The sequence below is a fragment of the Camponotus vicinus genome, unplaced genomic scaffold (genome assembly GCF_025532165.1).
Source record: "Camponotus vicinus isolate PSW18456_S1 unplaced genomic scaffold, iyCamVici1.0 SCAF_14, whole genome shotgun sequence".
NCBI lineage: Eukaryota > Metazoa > Arthropoda > Insecta > Hymenoptera > Formicidae > Camponotus > Camponotus vicinus.
The window spans coordinates 8855418-8878620 of NW_028141950.1; the positions used below are offsets into that span (position 1 = coordinate 8855418).

At 31.4% G+C, this 23203-nt stretch overlaps 1 protein-coding gene and 2 pseudogenes across 3 annotated transcripts; 2 read left to right on the top strand and 1 right to left on the bottom strand.

Moving 5' to 3' along the window:
* Positions 1-23203, top strand: part of LOC145965742 (uncharacterized) — a 314284-nt pseudogene that overhangs the window by 103015 nt on the left and 188066 nt on the right.
* LOC145965731 (proto-oncogene tyrosine-protein kinase ROS-like) lies at positions 1713-18993 on the top strand. Of its 3 annotated transcripts, none has more exons than XM_083089401.1 (11): positions 1713-2214; positions 10212-10421; positions 11838-11982; positions 12536-12629; positions 12773-13099; positions 13287-13592; positions 13816-15245; positions 16509-16613; positions 16801-17018; positions 17295-17768; positions 18024-18993. In XM_083089401.1, the coding sequence occupies exons 2-11, from the start codon at positions 10275-10277 to the stop codon at positions 18378-18380; spliced, it is 3603 nt and encodes a 1200-aa protein (XP_082945527.1). In that variant the 5' UTR covers positions 1713-2214; positions 10212-10274; the 3' UTR covers positions 18381-18993. The 3 variants fall into 3 exon arrangements, with proteins under 3 accessions (XP_082945527.1, XP_082945529.1, XP_082945528.1); XM_083089403.1 differs by having other exon boundaries at positions 1713-2024; positions 10318-10421; XM_083089402.1 differs by having other exon boundaries at positions 1713-2024; positions 10184-10421; positions 18024-18992.
* On the bottom strand, positions 19797-22168 carry LOC145965587 (uncharacterized; annotated as a pseudogene).

The window sequence follows — 23203 nt, forward strand, 5'->3', positions numbered from 1 at the left end:
TTCGTCGATGCTTACGAATCACTTGCACCGCGCAGGGTACAATATTAATACTCGCGTAACTCCAAGTTTTATCTGTCAAATTAATTCTTCTTAAAATATCTCTCCTCGTTACATCAAGACTTTATGATATCCTGAAAGAAAAAATCGCGTTGCTTTTAATTGATGTTTTCGAGCGTTTATGTCTCTATTCAAGAAACTGATTCTTATATAACGAACTCTTGATAACCGGTTATCCCAACCTTCCACTTTGCAATTGATTGCAAAAATAGATTTCCCCGAAATGCGCGACAACGATAATTGATACACGATTGATCATCTAATTTAAAAAAATTAAAAAAAATATAATCGAGAAGAGTCTACTTGAGATTGCGACGCAGAGAAAGTATATGATTTCTAGAGCACGATTTATTTGTCAATAAATTAAAGAGATTATGGTTTATTTGGTTATACTGCAACAAGATACTCTGTGAAATAAGAGAGATATCTTATATATTATTTAACATTTACAAATTTTACATCTTTCTCTTCTAATAAATATAATAACACTAATGATATCTCTATATTTAATAATAAATAAAGTTTTCTTTACAAAATTATTTATCTATTTCCAATACTTTATCTATTTTCTAATCTCATTGAATTTCGATAATTTCAATTATTATTATTTCTATTAATATTATTATTATTATTATTATTATTATTATTATTATTATTATTATTAAAATTATTATTATTATTATTATTATTTTTATTATTATTATTACTATTATTCTAATATTTATATTATTATTATTATTATTATTATTTCTAATATTATTATTATTGTTTTTTTCCAGGTGTCCTTTATACTAATGTCCGGTAGGGAAGGAAATCGGTTATCGTGACGTGGATCCCAGCAAGCCTTACCCAGAGTGCTACGAAGGACCGATTTGTAAAGAGGAAGGATTCTAAGGAAATTCTTATACATGATAAGATCCTCTTTTATATCAAATATTTTCCTAAACTAAAAATGTCGGTCTTGTAAACTTAAAAAGATACAAGATCGCCTCTTTTCTGTTATTGAAATTGCGAATTCCGCAAAGATAAATAAATAACATTAGCATTAACTCAACTAAACCATTGTCCGAATTCCCGTTTGCTCGTGAAATTTCGCGAAATTGACGAGAAGTTACAACGTTTTTCAAAAATACAAAGTAAAATAAAATAAAATTCTTATCTCGAAAAAAAGAGATATTTACTTATAAATAGATAAATTCTAGTTTTTCAGCTCAAATCAACTCAATTGGAGAGTGCTCAAATTTACATTTTCTCTAATATTGTCTTCCATTATCTTTTTATAAAATGTAAAATATAAAATGTTTAAGTTTGTGTTGAAATTAATTATTATTAATTTTCGGTAATTTATAAAATAATACATATAGTAATATATGTTGTATAGTAATAATTAATTTCCAGAGAATTGATTTTTAAAAATCAATATCAAAACATGGTACTTTTTACTACAGATTCGAATTGTACGTGAAAAAATAAGAAACTTTTGTATCAAACGTTTTTTCTCAAAGTGCCTCTGTCAATCTTAAAATTGACTTTGAAAGTAACTGTGATGAAATATCAATTTGTCAATCTTAAAATTGACAATTTCATATTTCATCACAGTTACCTTCAAGGTTAATTTTAAGATTGACAGAGGCACTTTGAGCAAAAACGTTTGATACAAAAGTTTCTTATTTTTTCACGTACGATTCGAATCTGTAATAAAAAGTACCATGTTCGCCTAAAAAAATTTAACTTCCGATCCGGATGGCGTATTTCCGGTCGGAATCAAAAGTTGAAAATATCACTATTTGATAAAGCGTACCCGATTTACTTCAAAATTGTTTGCAATTTTTGATAAAAGCCATTTATTTTCATTTTAAAAGGGATATACGGGTGGACTGGGACACCCTGTATATATATATAGTGTTACGTCCCTGATGTTCGTGATCATCAAGTCGGCATTGCAAACGAACATCTGATTGTCAAAGGTTGTTAAGAGGAGAAGAACAGATGAGTCGAGAGATAGCTGTCAAGCTATCCGGACGCGTTTTCATATACGAGCCATTATTGTGTTATTAATCTGTTGTTCGTGTGTGTTCTGTGTTCGCATTAAAGTTCTTGTGTGTTTTCTAAAAGTGTTTACTTATTTAACGCGATCCGCGACAGCCGTTCTCTTTGGTGCGTGTCTTCGATATATCTCGAAGTCCTCGCCCCGGACGGAACAATATACACGCACACACGCGCGCGCACACGCACACGCGCACACACACGCGCACACACACACACACACACACACACACACACACACACACACACACACACACACAAACACACACACACACACATTTATATATATATATATATATATATATATATATATATATATATTGTTACGTCCGGGGCGAGGACTTCGAGATATATCAAAGACGCGCACCAAATGAATATATATATATATATATATATATATATATATATACAGGGTGTTTCATTTTAATCCGACCAGTCGAATATCTCGTAAACCAAGCCCGGGAGAGAAAAATATTTCAGACAAAAGTTGTTTGGTTTCGAGGGGGCCATAAGATGGTATCATTGGTTTGACCTTGAAGAGTCACTTGAAGGTCACGTGAAGGTCACTTCAATTTTTTTAAATGGAACACCCTATATATTTTTGCACACTCTTGTAGCTTATCTCGGGAGCTTTCCAAAACACTATCATTAAGTACCTTTTCGTTAAGTACTTTTTGAGTTATGAGGGTTGAAATAATTTCTTAATTTTACATAAACCGTAAAATATCTTGTAAAATATTCACTTTTCGATTATCTCACCTTAATACTTTTATGTACAAAATAATGAGTGGAATCAATTGGTGTAAAAAAAACACATAGTTGTTTTTAAGAAAAAATATGGAATTGTTAATTGCAAATTACATATTTTTTCTTCAAAACAACTATGTGTTTTCTTTACACCAATTGATTCCTCTCATTATTTTGTACGTAAAAGTATTAAGGTAAGATAATCGAAAAATGAATATTTTACTAGATATTTTACGGTTTATGTAGAATTAAGAAATTATTTCAAGCCTCATAACTCAAAAAGTACTTAACGAAAAGGTACTTAATTATAGTGTTTTGGAAAGCTCTCGATGTCAGCTACAAGAATGTGCAAAAATATATAGGGTATTCCATTTAAGAAATTTAAGGTGACCTTTATGTGACCTTCAAATGACTGTTCAAGGTCAAATCATTGTCACCATCTTATGGCCCCCTCGAAACCAAACAACTTTTGTCTGAAATATTTTTCTCTCCCGGGCTTGGTTTTCGAGATATTCGACTGGTCGGATTAAAATAAAACATCCTGTATATACAGGGTGAGCCATTTTAATTAACGCACGCAATTATTTCGGAAACAAAGCATTTTAGAGAAAAATGTTTCAGACAAAAGTTTTATGGTTTCGAGGGGGCCATAAGATGGTATCATTGATTTGACCTTGAAGAGTTATTTGAAGGTCACATGAAGGTCACCTTCAATTTCTTAAATGGAATCTACTATTTGTCATTGCATATTCTTGTAGCTTATCTCGAGAGCTTTCCAAAACACTATAATTAAATACCTTTTCGTTAAGTACTTTTTGAGTTATGAGGCTTGAAATAATTTCTTAATTTTACATAAACCGTAAAATATCTTGTAAAATATTTATTTTTCGATTATCTTACCTTAATACTTTTATGTACAAAATAATGAGAGGAATCAATTGGTGTAAAGAAAAAACATAGTTGTTTTTAAGAAAAAATATATAATTTCCAATTAACAATTCCATATTTTTTCTTAAAAACAACTATGTGTTTTCTTTACACCAATTGATTCCTCTCATTATTTTGTACATAAAAGTATTAAGATAAGATAATCGAAAAATTAATATTTTACAAGATATTTTACGGTTTATGTAAAATTAAGAAATTATTTCAAGCCTCATAACTCAAAAAGTACTTAACGAAAAGGTACTTAATTATAGTGTTTTGGAAAGCTCTCGAGATAAGCTACAAGAATGTGCAAAAGCATATAGGGTGTCCCATTTAAAAAGTTGGAGGTGACCTTCACATAACCTTGACAACGCTATTCGAGGTCATAATAATGTTGCTGTGTAATGCGCCACATGAAACCCTATAACTTTTGTATGAAACATTTTTTTTTTAAATGCGTATTTTTCGAAATATTAAGGGGTTTCCACACTTTTGCTAAACCCTGTATATATATATATATATATATATATATATATATATATATATATATATATATTTATATATACAGGGTGTCCCATGACTGAAGATCCATACTTTAAGGGCGTATTGCTGATGCCATTTAGAGTAAAAAAGATCTAATAAACATATGTCCGCAAATGCTTACTAACAGAAATACAAGTATTGAAAATTGAATATTTAAAAAGAGAAAGACATTTAGAGAGAAAAGGAAAGAAAGATATTTAATTTAATTTGTTCATTTACAAATTCTGTTCAAAATGACATCCTGCAGATTCAATACAAAGTCTTGCCTAAAAGTGCCCTGCGTAAAAGTGATCTAACAGCTTGCTCCACCATTCCAGGAGAGAACTAGACTAGATTCACTAGACTGATCGAAAGTGTAAACGATACTAAACTAACCGAAAATGTAAACAAAATCAGACCCACAGAAAATGTAAACAATACCAGGCTGATAAAAATGTAAACAATAACAGACTAATAGAAAATGTTTCACATATTTATATTAACTTTCAATGCTTGTATTTCTGTTAGGAAGCATTTGCGGACATATATGTAGGATATTTTGGTGTAAGGATGTAAAATGGAATAGAATACTTTTTAGGGCAAATGACTGTTATTTATTAGTTGGATTACAGGATTAATACGAACAAAGAGATACGCTCGTCTAACGTACGTCTTCGCGCTCTCGCAACGACACAGAGACTACTCGTATCGCGGACCGAAAAATGCTCGGGCGACCTATCTGTTTATACCTAACTCAAGTGCTCGGGTGGTCTATCTGTTTATTTCTAGGAAAATACTCAAGCACTTGGGCAGCCCTACGGATTCACTCTCCTTCACTCGGCCGTCCTGCTCATACATTCGTCCCGAATGTCTCCGTCATCACTGTCTTCACTTTCCGATGAATTAGTGTTGACCCATAGCTTTATATTGTCGGCTGATGTTGACGTTCGTTGGGGACCTTCTCCATCGCCGACTCTCTGTACCACAAATCGTTGATTACGCAGAACTCGAATGATCTCGTAAGGGCCAAGATATTTGTGAGCGACTTTTAATCTCGGACCTTGTTGAGTGCGTTTGATGGCGACTAAATCTCCTTCACGATAACTTGAAGCCTGTCGCCTTTTCTTGTTATAAGTGTGTTTATTCTCACGCTGGATTTTTGCTATATTTTCGCTCGCTTGGGCTCGCAGTTCGTCACGCTTGTCTTGGAATGACTCAACCCATTCCTTTTCGAGCCACTCTTTGATATCTGGAAAATCTTTAAGCCGTGGACGTATTCCCAAAAGAAGTTTGAACGGCGACATGCCGATGCTTCGATGTATAGTTGCGTTTAGACATTGCTGAGCAGCATCCAAATATTTATACCACTCATCAGATTTTGGTGCAGCTAATTTTGTCAATAATGATATGAGCGTCCGGTTGAGGCGCTCAACTTGTCCGTTAGCTCTGGGAACTCCCGTCGTTATTAAAGAATGCTCTATATTTTCGTCACGACAATACTCTCTAAATTCATTCGACGTGAATGCTGTACCTCTGTCGGAAATAATCCTTCGTGGATTGCAGAAAATTGCAGCTTGTTTTTTAAGGCGTACAATAACTTCAGCTGTGCCTGTAGATCTGGTAGCATACAGCCATGTGAATTTTGAAAAAGCGTCAATCACAGCAAATATATATTGATATGACTTCTTAGTAGAGGGTAGAGGTCCTAAGTGGTCGATATGCAACGTATCTAAAGGAACAATTCCTTTCTCGATCGGATTTAACAAGCCTTCTTGTTTTCCATGTTTTCTCTCCGCCAGAATGCATGCAACGCAATTTCGTATAACCTTTTCAACTCGTTGTCGCAAATTCGGGATCCAGTAATCAGTACGCACAAGGGCTTCAGTCTTTCCAGCTGAAAAATGTCCGCGCTCGTGAGCTCGTCGTATGAGCTGTGTCTGCATTCTCTTCGGTACTACAAGTTGGACATCACCGCCGGATTCTCTATAAACTAGATCACCTCGTATTATGTAATCTTTCGTTTTGATCTGCATTATTAGATCTCGGAGCTTTCTCACGCTGTCGTCCTCCTCTTGAGCCTTTCGCAAACGAGCCGTCAAACCAGCTTCCGACTCATCGATCACAAAGCAGACCGGAAGTGGATTCCGACTGAGTGCGTCGACGTGTATCATTCTTTTTCCTGGCCGATGCTCTATACAATAATTAAACTCCTCCAAAAGTAACGCCCATCGAGCAACACGCACGCAAAGATCTTTCTTATTCATAGTGAGAGCGAACGCGCGACAATCAGTAACAATCGTAAAAGCGATACCTAATAAGTAAACGCGAAACTTCTTCAACGCCTTTATTATCGCTAAAACTTCCAGTTCGTAACTAGCATATTTCGACTCCGCAGGAGTAGTTTTACCGCTAGAGTAATAAACGGGGTGAAAGTTCTGATCTTCACTACTTCGTTGCAGTAAAATCGCACCGTACCCTAGCGCAGAAGCATCCGTGTGCAACTCCGTCTCCGCTCCACTTCGATACAAATATAACACCGGTTTTTCACTCATTATATTTTTAAGCCGCACGAACGCATTTTTCTCAGCCTCTCCAAAATAAAATTTAGTGTTTGCTCGCAGCAGATTCGTCAAGGGTCGCGCAATAATAGAATACCCAGGGATAAATTTACGAAAGTACCCACTTAACCCAAGAAAACTCTGTACCTGCTTGGCATTCGTAAGATTCGGAAATCGCCGAACCGCTTCTGTTTTACGATCTGAAGGACGGACGCAACCGTTACTAATTACGTGGCCCAAAAACTCGACTGTAGTTTGCATGAAGCAACATTTTTTCCAATTAATTATAAGACCCGCTTCACTAGCTGTCGCTAAAACTTTTTTAAGATTCTTTATGCCGCTCTCAATGTCGTCAGACGGAACAATTAAGTCATCCATATAAGCTAAAACTATTTTTTCTCGTATAAGATCTCTAAATATCATGTTAACGAATCGCTGAAATACTGCCGGCGAATTGCAAAGACCGAAAGGAACTCGCAAGAATTCGTAATGACCGTCCGGTACAATAAACGCAGTATATTTTTGACTCGACTTGTCCATCCGCACATGGAAAAATCCATTTTTGAGGTCGAGTGTACTAAAGACACGAGCGTCCTGCAATAAATCTAACTGGTCCTCGATCAACGGCAACGGATATCTATCTTTAACAATTTTCTTATTCACCATCCGATAGTCAACGCATAATCTATAAGAGTCATCTTTTTTTCGAACGAGTACCACTGGACTAGCATAGTCAGAGGTAGATGGCTGAACAATTCCATCCGTAATCCATTGATCAATCTGCGTATTAACTATCTCTTTTTCAGATGCGGATAAACGTCTCGCGGATTGATATACGGGTTCTTCATCTTTAAGTACAAGTTTCATCGTTATGTCCGGCTCACGCGTCTTATTCGGCCTGTAATTACTTACGAGATTTTCTATCACTAAACGTTGATCGGAATTTTTAACGTGCGAAACGTCTATGAGATCCGCTCGATGCACCTCGTGGTTAGCTACGTCAATCTTTAATACCTCGGGTACGCTATCTTCGCATCCCGCGTCTGCATACGTCGCTTCCGATAACGGACTAATAGTTACTTCTTCGACGCCTTTAAGATTAACATTAGTCATGTTTAAAAAGCTCGTTCCTATCAATAGCTTATACCGGAGCAGATTATTTGAAACTACATGTACGCAAATCGGATATGAATGCCCGTCTACAATGATTTCTGTTTGAAACCCTCCTAACGTCACATTATTGCTCGAACCCACGCCGTCGAAATATATTTCGCCTAAACTTAATCGAGGAGATCCAAGCTTAACATGTTCATCCGCGCGAATTAAGGTAACGTCGCTTGCTGAATCTATCACCGCCTCAATCTCGCAACCGTTAAGCAGAACATTTTTAAAATATTTACAAGGCGAAACCCCCGTCACTGCGCAACTTTCTTTATTCGCGTTCGTCTTCTCGGAGCATTTCGACGCGATATGCCCACGCTCGCCACATTTAAAGCATTTAGCGCCTCGCTCTTTTGTCGGACAGCTTGCACTTACATGATCGCGCTCGCCGCAATTAAAACAACGTACCACTTTAGTCGAATGCTTTTTGTTTCCTCCACCGTTAACAGTCTCTTTTCGCTCGCCTTTATTTTGATTACCATTTTGTTTGTTCGATGTCGATGATCCTGGTGTGCCTGCTCGGTCTCGAAGAGTTACCTTCTCAAATGCTTCTAGCAATCCATCTGTTGTCGTAAATCGTTGTATACGCGCCTGGTTTTGAAGTGCCTCGTCTGGAATGCCTTCAATCACGTACTCAAGTATCTCGCTGTCGTCGATCGGTACTCGGTTGCCCATAATGATTTTCTCATGGAAATATTCGTGGAAAGTCTCGTCTTTCTTCCACATACGTTCTTCAAATTTTCTCCGAATTACCACCTTGCTCTGTCGACGATGAAACATAGCTGTCAGCTCGTCCAGAAGACGATCAAATGTCATCGCAATGTATTCCGGTTTGGAATGTAGCCACTCGAGTGCTTTTCCTTTAAGCCGCATGCCCACAAGTATTTTCGCAGTATCGTCTTCCAATTTATATGTCGCTTTGAGTAGCTTGACTTGCTTTTCCCAAATCTCATAATCACTAGATTGACCGCTGAAATTACTGAGCAAATCCGCTATTGCCGTAATATTTGCTCGCGGCTGACCGGCCAAAACATTGTTGTTCGCGGCAGCAATGCTATGCGTCGATTGTTGTCGACTTTCGTCTTCTGCAACTGGCTCGGTATATACTCCTCGTCGCATTGCTTCTATTTCAAGACGTGCCAATGCTAACTCACGCTCTAACAACTCTCTCTCTCTTCTATATAAATCGATCTCTCGTTGCTGTGGATTAATCGTTAGCTGCGCATTTGACGTGCCAGCTCCTTGTAAAGAATCCCCGACATCTTCATCATCTTCTCGTCTATCGTCCAACCACGCTCCCGATGGATCAGCTTCCATTATGCGCGAGATTAATTCGGTTTTCGTGCCGAAACTGGACAAACCACGCGCTGACAGCAACTCTTTTAAGGCAGCTACCGTGAGTTTATTCAGATCTCTCATCTCTACACTACTCGAACACTTTCTCGTCCTCTATATCTCTCTCTTCCACACAATACAACGCGATATCCCGCGGACACACTGCGGAACCTTCTTGAAGACGATCGAATGCTCGAATATTCTTGTTCGAAAACTCTCTCGCACACTATTCGAAAATCTCTCGTCCTTTGTCTCTCTCTCTTTCGCACAACTCACAACACTGCTCGCGGAAACTTCTCGAAAATGCCCGATTAAATGTTCAAATATTCCATTGACTCGTTATTATCCCGTTATGCACCGTTATTATCCCGTTATTATCCGTTATCATCCCGGCTGAGCCCCCAAATTGTAGGATATTTTGGTGTAAGGATGTAAAATGGAATAGAATACTTTTTAGGGCAAATGACTGTTATTTATTAGTTGGATTATAGGATTAATACGAACAAAGAGATACGCTCGTCTAACGTACGTCTTCGCGCTCTCGCAACGACACAGAGACTACTCGTATCGCGGACCGAAAAATGCTCGGGCGACCTATCTGTTTATACCTAACTCAAGTGCTCGGGTGGTCTATCTGTTTATTTCTAGGAAAATACTCAAGCACTTGGGCAGCCCTACGGATTCACTCTCCTTCATATATATTGGACTTTTTTACTCCAAATGGCATCAGCAACATGCCCTTAAAGTATGGACCTTCAGACATGGGATACCCTGTATATATATATATATATATATATATATATATATATATATATATAAATTAATATCAGTTCGCGATAAGTACATCAGAATTAGTAGAGTGAGAAAAACAACTAACTGAGGATTCAACGGGAACCGATTGAGTGCAAACGTTTACGAAAAATGCAAATTATGTTTGGAACAATTTTATGTGTTTTATTGAAAGGTTTAGTACTGACAAAGGCAACTATCACGCCGGAGGATTATACCACTTCAAACAACTTCCAGAAAGAAAGTGTTTCCATTTGTCCGAATTTAAATTTCACGCAGGTAAGAGATATTTTTCGCTTGATTAGGAAACAATTGAATGTTATTGCAGTTAGTAGTGTAACTAAAAATGAATGATAATAAATTATATATTCTTATAATAAGACAAAACAATTCAGTATGAAAGAAAAAAGTATGTACGATGTCGTAAAAAAAAGATGGATAAAGTTTCGAAATTTTGTTTACAAATGGATGTTATATAGTGTATTAAATTTAATTAAAACGGTATTTTAAAATTTGACTGTATTATTTTGTCTCCTCTCTCTCTCTCTCTCTCTCTCTCTCTCTCTTTCTCTCTTTCTATATATATAATAATTATTTCTAAAAATAACAATTTTTAAATTAATGAAGTTTTCTGTCTACTATCTGCTACATTAATATATACATACGATGGCACTTCAACAGATTATTATGTCATTTTTCTTCAATTTTTAAAATTTCTTTATTCTTCTAGATATTTATAATAATATTTATTGATATATAGTAAAATTTACTAATGTAGATTTTATTTTATGAAATTAATTTAGAAAGTTAGCATCATTTGTTTGTATTAAGAATAATTATATAACGGCACAGAGCTACTAAATGTCGAGATAGAAAATCTGTCTAATAAAAAGGCCATTCATCAAACATTCTTCAAATTGTATCTATTAACGCTAATATTTCGATCGATAATATATTCAATAACAGTCACTAAAATTTATATTAATTTTCATTGTACATATATCCATTTATATACAATTATATCCACATATTTTTATGGAGGCATTATCGTTTTATACTATCGGTTTATACTATCATTTCCAGGATTTGTTTGTGTTAAAAATATAATGACATTCGAGAAAAAACTTTACAACTTAATAAATAAAAGAATTTATATAATTCTATAATTAATATTTAATAACTGTAAAGAAACAATATTTTTAACCTTTTTATTTTTGAAGTACAAACATTAATAAAACTTTAGTAATATCGGCAAATTTTTGAAAAGAAATATGAGTTACGGTAAAATTGAGAAGAGTTAACTAACCTATCGTGAGAAAGAATCAAATCGTTAGACAAAATTGTTTTAATAATTGCAAAGAGCTACACTTTCGCTTGTACTATTTGCTAAAAGCTGTTATGAATCCTTATTGACTCTCGTTAACCTATTGATTGATTTTATTTTTGACATGAGTTATGTTTGATATACAAGATGTCTTTAAAAAAATAAATAAATAATAGATTTACGATATGAATAAAACTACATCACATTCAATTTATATCATTTAGGAATGGTATATATCAAACCGTGTATTATTAAGCAAACAAAAAACGACTGGCAATTTTTCGTATTTTATAATTTATCATTAAAAGCACCAGAAACAACCGCTTCAACGATATTCATTTAATTCTCTTCGTATGTTATACTTTATGAAGGATATTTCAATGTCCGAGAAAAGTGATCATCATATACTAAATTTCAAATCTGACCGGAGTCATTCTGATAGTATGACTGTGAGGAATAAGCGAGAAGTCGATGAAGTTACACTTGCAAATATTTCTATCATTCCAGAATCTATCGGTAAGTTGCAAAAAAATGCATAAAACATTAATAACAAAATCTATGATGAAAAACTGTAAATGTAATTTAAATTCAAGAGACAGTGGAAATCAGATTTAAAAATATCTTCCAGTAGTGAGAAGAATATAAATTCTATTCCATCCAAAAAGGAAATAGAAAAGCATAATATAAATATAACATTGTACACAAAAATTGTCATAATTTAAGGTAAAGTCAATTTTATTAATTTGCTACTCTGTTTTAAAGCAGTCGCAAATATTATACTTCTAATTTCTTAAGCTGTAGGAATTTTTCGAAAAGTACTTTATTAAAAGTTATTTATTCGTTTTTGCCATGAATTAACGATTACTTTTCTAAAATCATCTTAAATGACGCAAAAAATTCTTATATTATGTTTTTAAAAGTCAATACTGTGCTAATTTCCATATTTTGTACATTTATTTTTTCTCTTTTCTTAATTTTCATATTAAATTGTTCTTTTTCTGATTTACTGAGATAATCCACTTAATCTTATATATAATTATGTTAATATGTATGATCTTCAAATCTCTAGAAAGCAGATTGAGCAAGCCAACATCTCTCAGAGCATTTGTACAATTCGACAGTCAATTCACAGAAAAAGTAAACGACATTTTTGTGACATTGAGGTAAGGAATCTAAATTCTCAGTTTGTATTCTTTCTTTCATTTTTCTCCCTTTTTCTTAAATTCAACGACATAAATATATCAAAATGTTAATTCCGTTATAATTTTGTTAAATATAAAATGACTAAAATTTTATTTTTTTACAGATGGAACCATCCTGAATTTACCGATGAAATAATACAAGGGTACACAGTGCAATGTTTTTTCATCGAGGACTTAAAAGAGATTCAAACCTGCGACGATGAAAATATCACAACTACAAAATTGGAGTACACGGTGCACAATCTAACATCTAACACGACATATTATTTTCGAGTACGTGCGCATACTAAAATTGTTGCTGGTCCTTACACGGATTTAATCAATGTGTCGACTACACATGAAAATCCAATACCTAAATTATTAGTCACAACGGATCTACGAATGGAAATATTGGACGTGGATTTAAACATTACTAATTTCTTAATGTCAGGGTACGTATACTGATAAAAAAAGTAGTTATAATTATCTCATAAATTATTTTTAGCACTAACTATAAAATTAAAGTTATTATTATTATGCACAAGTTCATTATTATCAATATTATAGTAGTAATAACTATAAAATTAGAAATCTCAACTATAAATTTTTTACTATACAATTATAGTTCCTTTTTTTCAGATTTTTAAGAAATGCCGCTTATTCGATACAAGAACATAGAATTTATTGGTATACCGGAAATGTCCTGAAAACGTTGAAGATTAATGAAAATAAAACCACAATAATAGCTAGCTTTGATCATGATCTACTTGATATCTGCATTGACTGGGTAGCAAGAAATCTATATATAACCTATCAAGACTTAGACGACTACTTTTATATTGTAAAGTTCGACTTAACAATGTGGGAAAATGGCATAATTAAATTTGATGAGATTTTCAAAGCAAAAATTTCTAATTACTATTTAAATGTATCACCGTCTACGGGGTACGTTTACTACCGTTCAGCTGAAAAAAAAATTTTCCATTAAAGATTTACGCAAATTTGTAATTTTTCTATAATTTTACGTGATTTTATAATTAAGATCATAAGTAAAAAAAATAATAAGTTCTTATATAATTATAAGAATTTCGAAATTATACTACATACAAGTTTCTGCTTTTGTTAAAATATTGTTTTATAATGAGTAAAATAATTATATATTTTTTAGAATTTTATATTCCCTATCATACAATGTGATGAATGATACATATGATATGATGCAATATCATCTCGATGGAAAAAATGAGCAAATTGTTCAGATAAATCCATCCTTTTGCCTATTTCATTATATGAATTCTTATCGTGATATGATAATTGATAACATGAATAATGAGGAGCCGTTAATTTATTGGTTAATTGGTAATCACATATTTGTGACAGACATTAACGTTTTTATGTGCAATAGGATTTTACACAAAAAAAACATAAGTGATAACATCCACTTCCAATCTATGACAATTGACAAAACAAACATTTACATTTTAACATATAAATGGGATTATTATCGATATATATACGTTTTGAAAAAGAAATATGTTAGTCTCAAGAGCGTAAATGCAGCCGAATATGTTGAAAAGATAATAATAAACGCAGGTGAATATTTCCTTTATGAAATTTACGCTTTTGATAGATCTTTACAACCATATCCTCCAATGAAATGCCTGACACCTGACGAGTTTTATAATTTTGAGAATGTGAATGCAACGGCAAACAGCATTGTTGTGAATCTTCCGGAGCTGGTTGTAAAGAGTGGATGCAAAAAATATAATTTACCAACTACATTATATACTATCTCCGTAAGCTGTTTAGACAACAATCTCAACAAGTCTGAGAAATTCAATGTGCAGACGTACGAGCGATATTACGAGATTCAGAACTTAACACCATTTACAGAGTACAAGTTGAAGTTTACTTTAAGCAATTTTTACTTTGATCAATTATCAATAAATCCATTCGATTCGAATGTGATACCAATAAAAACTAATTCGGGCAAGCTTAATGCACCAGAAAACGTAAGTGTTCTAGCTTTGACGCCTAGTATAGCAGTAGTTCATTGGATGCCACTCAAGAAAGTGAACTGCGTGGCCGTGACCTACGAAGTGCATTGGAAGTCAGTTACATTAGTGAACGGCACGCAACAAAAGAGCAAAATTATCAATGTGCCGAAACGTATGGCAGACGGCAGATTTTTCACAAAGATTAACTTGTCGCTACCAGTACAAGATTACTTGATATACGTGCGTGTGTATCCAATTAATTTCAGCGATTTGTACAACGAGAGGTTAAGCAAGATCGTTCACATATACTCAGAACCAAGCAATATTACTTTGAGCGGGGTCAACATAAATAGCATGAACATTTCATGGATCTCAAACATTAATCTGACGATCCTTTTTACACTAGAGTACAAAGATATTGCAGCAGAAAAGTGGCAAACAATGAATTATTTTAAAATGAATTATAACTCTGAAGTAATATACCTTGTCAAAAATTTACATTCGGGAACTTTCTACAAGTTTCGCTTGATATTGAGATACCTCGAATATGAGGAAAATTTTATATGGCCGGCTGATGAAAGATTTATTTTTTCAACACTTGGTAAGCAAACGAAGATACCCATACAGCACAATAAGATTGCAGACATATTGAAGAATAATTTCATTGAAACATTGCAATATTGCAAATCGATTGGGAAACTCTGCTGAGTTATTGTTATAAGATTGTGATAAAGTTAAGCTGTCCACTTTTTGCAATAAAATATTGTAGCAATATTACAGTGTAATATATTGGAAAGAATGCAATGTTATTGCAACCATATTTTTGTTTTTGATGGGTGAATATCTTGGAAACATTTAATTAAATTAAAAAGCTTGATATAAATAGAAGTTTGGAATATTTAAGGTAATCATATATAAGATAATATATTGCAAAATTATATTTAAAGAAAAATTATCATATAACATAAAATGTTATATTTTTATACAAAATTATTTTAAACTTTTAATTAGTCACTTTAACGAGTCACTTTTTTTAATTTAAATGTTTTTTATACTCTTATAATGAGGTACATATAAATATATATATATATATATATATATATATATATATATATACATAAACATTATAGCTATAGAATTAATTAAACATTACTAATTATATTTTTATTTAAAAATTTTAAAGATCCGTTATAATTATATATATTTGCATGTGAAAAATACATAAAAACGCATAGAAAAATATATAATGATAGATATAATAATAATATCTATTCTTAATATAATAAAAAGATATATTATCTTTGAAGATTAATATCGTATTCATACATGAAGTGAAAATATATCATAAAATATATGGTAACATTGATGTAAAATGTTATCTATATTTTAATAAAGAAATAGCAATACTTATCTTTATCTTAGAATTATATTTACTCGACTGATATTATTACTGTGCCATTATTTCATTTGACTTCTGCAAAAAAGTAAAATTCATCGCATATATACAAATAAAAAAAATATATTATTACATTATTTTTATAGATAAATTGAAGAGTGTTATAGTTTTAAAATGTTTCTAAAATATAAATATCATATTACTAATGTCTAATTCATACTTTGTTAATTTATATTTCTACAATGTTTCCGTAATGTTGCATTGCAATTTGTAATATTGCAATATTGTTGCAAAGTAGTTGTAATATTCTGTGCTGCATAGATATTATATTATTATTCGCTAATTTTTTTAGATATAAATAGGCTTAAAATTTAAAAGAATTAAATTTTGTAATAAAGTTATAAGTAAAAATAAATTTGTAAAAACATACACACGAAGATATTAAAATTATATTTTTGCTTAATATAGATATTCCGAGCACTCCTGGAATAATAGCGAAAAAATATTACTTATTATTCATGTTAAGTTTTATCGTTATAGTTACTATAATCTGCGTCTGCTACTTTTATCGTTGTAAGTATATTTGATGTAGGTATCGACTTGAATTGTAGATTATACATATGTATATATCTGATATAATATCTAAACATTTACTGAAAATAGTAATTTAATTATATAAAACTAAACGAATAAACTTACTAAAAAGCAATAGATTTTATAATACATATTATTACATAATTAACTCGAAATTTTATAACAGTGTATCGTCAATGCAGAGGTAATAACGAACAACTTTTATCTTCAACAATGACCGATGTAGAACTGGCGATTCTACATGAAGTACCTTACCGAAACGCTCAATTCAATAGGATTTACAATCCTATATTACATTGTAATCCGGATGAATGTGCGATAACTAAAATCGCACGTAAACAAATTACATTAACAAAACTTCTTGGTAGCGGCGCATTCGGAATGGTAAAAATTAATTTTTCAAGCAATGTTTCAAATTAATTGTTGGATCAACAAAACAAATATGTATTTTCTAATAAAGATATAAATTACATAAATTTTTATAATAGATTATAAGTAATATAAAATTTAGATGAGACAACAAACATGCACTTTATTATATATTTTTCATTGAATTATTTAATATAAAGTAAAATATAATATTACTTGACATTACACTATGACTTGACTATACATTTTCTAATGAAGTACGCATGTAAATTTGTGTGAAATATTTCGCAGGTGTTTCAAGGAAATGTGAAGAACTTAGAAAGATCGGGCACAGAGATATCCGTTGCAATAAAAACGCTTCGGAAAGATGCTTCTTCCCATGAGAAAAAGAAATTGTTAGAGGAAGCCAAGCTTATGAATCATTTTCGACACAAACATATATTAAGATTGTTGGCCGTTTGTTTAGATGGGGATTCTCCTTTACTAGTGTTGGAATTGATGGAAACTGGTGATCTGTTAAAATATTTGAGAGATTGTCGAAATTTGCAAGCGTCAGATTCGCCTGCTTTGCGTTTGCAGGATTTGCTCGCCATGTGCGAAGATGTTGCGCGAGGTTGTTGCTACTTGGAAGAGTTGCGTTTCGTACATAGAGATCTAGCGTGTCGCAATTGTTTGGTATCTTCGAGAAATCGCGAGAATCGTGTCATCAAAATTGGAGATTTTGGACTAGCTAGAGATATCTACAAGGATGATTATTATCGCATGGTATACAGTTATTTATTATCGCATGGTATACAGTTATTAAAAAAATTAATGATTAAAAAATGAATTCTTTTGAAAATACTTTGCATTTTTTTATCATAATAATATCGTGCATTGTTTCTTTAAGTAATATAGAATATAAATAGTTTTTATTTATATAATGCAAGAGATAAATGAACGTTTTTTTCATTTTGCACATGTTCTAAAATTGAACAACTTGAATCAGAAAATTAAATTTTTGTTTAAATCATGTTTTAGAAAGGAGAACGTTGGTTTCCTATTCGCTGGATGGCACCCGAATCTTTGATGATTAAAATATTTACTTCTCAAAGCGATGTTTGGTCATTTGGTGTATTAATGTGGGAAATTACATCGTTGGGTGAGAAACCTTATATTGCCAAGACTGATAAAGAAGTGATAAATCATGTACGTGCTGGAGGCAGGTTGCCGATGACTCTTAACTGTCCGTCACCATTGTACCAGTTGATGCTACGTTGCTGGAGTACAGCGGATGCTAGACCAAATTTCAAATTTTGTCTGGAAAATATTATAGCATTAAAAAAGAACATGGAAGATGCCTTACTGAGTCCAGTCGATATTATTGAGCCGATATAATTAAATTAATGTTTATCTTCTTTTCCAAACGATTCAATAAATGTAGGAAAAATAATTCTAGAATATTTCTAAATTGATTCTGTTATTTATAGGTTTAATCTTAATATTAGATTTATCAATGAAGGTAAAAGAAATTTTTTAATCTTACCTCCCATAAAATTTTGATTATTAAAAAATATCACATCCGTTTTCATAATTGTAAACAACGTAATATAATGATATATCTAATTTGTGTTTTTGAGTAATGGAAGCGAAACCTAATAATTGCGATTATATATATATATATATGTATAAACAATATTTTTTTTAACATGGAAATATAATTAATTTTCGACATTATATATAACCGATAATTACAAACTGATTGTAAAATTTATGAGTGAAAGAGGAAACGCGAGTAATGTCCTCTATAATTAGTTGTGAATATATAAATATAATAATATAATTATTTTTGAATTATTTTATAACAGTTATCATGTATGAATTTTTACATCATTCGGAATAAGTATATATTTATATTTTATCTTTATATTTAATGATTTACTATATATTTAAATTATATTGATGATTGCAAAAGTATGCAGTTGTAAAAATGAACTATACTTATTGCTCTATCTCCACTATATTTAATAAAGCTGATAATGTATAATATTTACACACAATTACGGTCTATCATTTCGAAAAATCACCAAATACTGACAACGTTTTATATATATGTATGATATGCATTATAAATAATATTAAATAACATATGAGATTATATAAACCATTTCATAATCGATGCACAGATACAACGATGCAGTAATCTGGCGAGCACATTTTCTCGAATAATTCTAATCTTTATACTACAGTATATTAATAACCATAAATCCACAAGTTATAAATCTTAAGTAAAAATAAAGATGGATAGAATTATTGCGCGGAAATCACAAACATTTTAATATTTTAAATAATACTACATATTAAATGAAATAGGAGTACCGCTCATCAGATTCCACGCCTTATTGGCTGTTATTTGTCAATTTTTAATTATCTTTAATTATAGAATTATGTAACACATTGCACATGATGAGCACTAAATCATCGAGTCGAAATTGAAAATCGCTGTTGTAAGTACTGTTGTGGAAATTCAAGTTAGTTTATCAATTAAAAAGTTTGACTAGTTAAGATTAAGCTGCATTCACAAAAATTTATTGGCACATATATGAAAAAAGAATTCTTCATATATTATTCTATATTCTAATATATTTCATTTTTTCATAATACAATATTAACATTGCACTTTTAATCTTATAATATCTACAATATCTACAATATGTACAATATCACAATATCCTCATAGAAAAAAAGTTAAAAAATTATTTATGTATAATTTTAAAATACGTATATTACAAATCCTAAATTTTATTGTACACATTACCGATCAGTAAGTACTTCGTGCATAATAGCGATATCAGTTGGATAATTTTTTGACAAGTTTTCGGTTGGTGCTTAATGGGTGCCTTCGAAATGAGAAAAAGTATCGTCCTATCTCTACATTATTTATCCATTTTGGTGGACAACTTGATCTAGTATTTAAAATAAAAAAAATATATTTTATATATTTATGCGCATGCATAAAGAGATGAAAAATGATATAAAATATATATAATTTATATTATTTATAAGAGAGAATGCTACTAATATCTTATACATACCTTGTGGTGCCCTAGACAGCAGACTTTTCATAATATGTTCATAATGAGCTCATTTTTTTGACCTCTTTATGATTTGCGTTAAATGAATTCAAGATGTGATCTAAAAATATTATTTTTTAAGCTCTTGAACACTAAATCATAAGCAGCTGATTATGAGTTCCCATATATGAACCTGTTATAACATTCATACAGTGGTCAGAAAAATATCATTTTGATATCAGAAATGTGGCACCTATTTCTTTGCTTGCCGCTACGCGGCGAGTCACTCTTAATTTAACTCGTATTCAATATTTATCATGAAATGTATATAAAGAACTAGTAATTAACACATAAGATTTAAAGTATATTTTTTCCTTTTATGAGCAGTAATGCCAGAAAGAGGACACACTGCTCACACGCATACAAGCAGAGAGAGCCACATACATGTGCTACGCAGCATAATTGTGTGTGAATCGCATCCTCTTCCTGATATAACTATTTATCAGTTTAATTTCTGACAAACTGAATATAAAATAATTTAAAATAATTTAAAATAATTATAGAAATATTTAGAAAATCATTAAAAACCTATTATAAATTGCATAAATTTTCTTAATTACCGAAATGTTTACAATTTGCAATAATGTGCACAACTAACTTTTCTACGATCTCGTCCTCAGAATAAAAGTTCATAATACTATTCTTAAAGAATCTTAAAGAACTCATTATGACCAGCTCACAAAGTGTCCAGGTGGCGCATAAGATCACAATCCGAGCACCTTAGCATCACTTTTTAAAAAAAATTGAGGAACTCATAAAAATTTATGTAATTCATAAAGAGCTATTATAAGATGTCTCCGTGCTGTCTGGGGCATAACATACTATATTATTTTTCGCAAGAATAATATAGTGCGGTTGATAGATAAATCTGAAATTGTAATAAATCTGATTTGTAAGTATAACATTTGCGGAAGCACGTGTGCCGAGTTTTACAGCATTCGCTGAGATGTGGAGCTACAGATTTTAATTCTTTTTGTACGAACACAGCTTTACATTTGTAATTCCACCCAATTATCACACCAGTATGAGGATTACATTTCTCAGTCAAAGGCAAATATATGGTTTCGGTGAATGCGTTACGATCATAATAGTATGTTTAATTTTTTTCTTTATTTCCGGTTTACTCCTCACGATGTTAAGTCTATCCTGTATATAACAAATATCGTCAGAGAGAAGACTGAGAGATGTCATGGCCTGCTTTTAGGTGCTTCCCTGAAAGCGATACTCTCTCTATGGACATTGAAAACGTGGACATGAACTACAAAGCCAATGTTTATGAATGTTCTCAGAGGGTAATATATAATGTGCACAATTTCTGGTTTTGTTCCGTGCTATGTGCACGAAATGTCGGTAGCACCAGTGCTGTATAACAAGATACTTATGTATGTAAATTGATAGTAAATAAATTATTCAATCGCGAAAGATACTGTAATATTTAAAGATGAAATAAATATTTTTCTATATTCATTGTCATATTTATATCTTTTTATTTACAAAACACAAAATGCCTGCTGTGGGATAAAAACATTTTTAACCGTATTTCTATAAACCTTCTTAATTAACGGTAAACTGATCTTTGATATTTATCAATCATTTTTTTAATTATTTAAAAATTTAATTATTAATACATGTATAGAATTTGTCAAATTAATCACTGATTCTTCTAAAGTTTTTATAATTAAGACTCGAAATATATAGATGTTGCAAAATATTTTAAGTCTCTTCCTTTATATAAAATATAAAGAATTCATATGTTCCATTTTAATATAGCTAACATTATTTTTATATATTTTTATTATAATTTTCATACCAGCATAATATTTTTATGCTTAATACTTTATATAATACAATGTACTAAATTATAAAATTTAATATAATTACAAAATAGTATTACTATTAATAAATAGGTTGTATGCATACTGTCTTTTAGTTTCTAATCATTTCCAATCACTATACATTTCTATCCAATATATTCTCTTCTTCGAGTTCTTGGATTATTATGGTTTTGTATTCCTTTGTGTTAACATCATAAAGATTACCATCACTTGTCATGCTTATTCCTTCCTATGGAGTCCATTGGAATACTTTCTTTGTTCTCAGGTATAGATATTCAAATCACTGTAGTTGCCTTTTTCTATTTTCTCGATTATTGTCTCTTTTTCTTTCATTTTATTCAAAAATATTAAGATAATATAATATATATTTATATAATTTTGGTATTTCTATTAGTCTGACTCTTCCCCTTCGACTTGTCCGGCATGTCTGACCCTACCGGTAACTACGGCCGATATTCATAATTCACTCTTATCTTTAAGATCGTTTTAAGTAAGTTGGAATATAACTATTTTACTAACTAAACAAATGGAATCTTAAAAAGCGATCTAAAATCATACTTAAAATGATCTTAACTATAAGAATAATCTATATGAATATCGGCGTACATTACCACCGGCATAGGTCTCACGAGAGTACTCAAACCTCCCCACCTGGCAAATGCCTTCGTTAAGGTTAGAGAAACATCAAGGAGAAAAATATTTTTTTATTTCTTTTTCATTTTATTTTTATTTTCTTTTAATACAGAGTTTCAAATCAGAAAATATAATACACATATGAAATATATATTACATAATTATAATATATGCAACGTAAATTACAATTAATTTGCAATTACATAAAAAACACATTACAAAATAAATTACAAATTAAATTATTAACTAACATAAAAAATATTAACATAAACATACTAACATAAACATATAAAATTATTAATTAACATAAAAATAATTACATTACAAATATATATATTACAAAATATATGACAAAATATAATACAAATTTAATATAAAATATAATTTGAAATTTAATACAAAATAATTTATTACATGGAATAATTTATTACACGAAAATGTCCAAAATATACGTGTGATATAAAATTTACTAAAAATTTTTACATAGTCTAGACGAGACTGATCAGCAAAGATTAATTACACGACATTTATTATTAATAATGAAGGAGAGTGAGTCCGTAGGGCTGCCCAAGTGCTTGAGTATTTTCCTAGAAATAAACAGATAGACCACCCGAGCACT

Excerpts from the sequence above, each read along its gene's own strand:
- LOC145965731 (XM_083089401.1), top strand. The coding sequence starts at position 10,275 with ATGCAAATTATGTTTGGAACAATTTTATGTGTTTTATTGAAAGGTTTA. Across the intron at positions 13,593-13,815 it reads AATGTATCACCGTCTACGGG|AATTTTATATTCCCTATCAT; the intron begins GTACGTTTACTA and ends TATATTTTTTAG. Across the intron at positions 17,769-18,023 it reads AGGATGATTATTATCGCATG|AAAGGAGAACGTTGGTTTCC; the intron begins GTATACAGTTAT and ends ATCATGTTTTAG.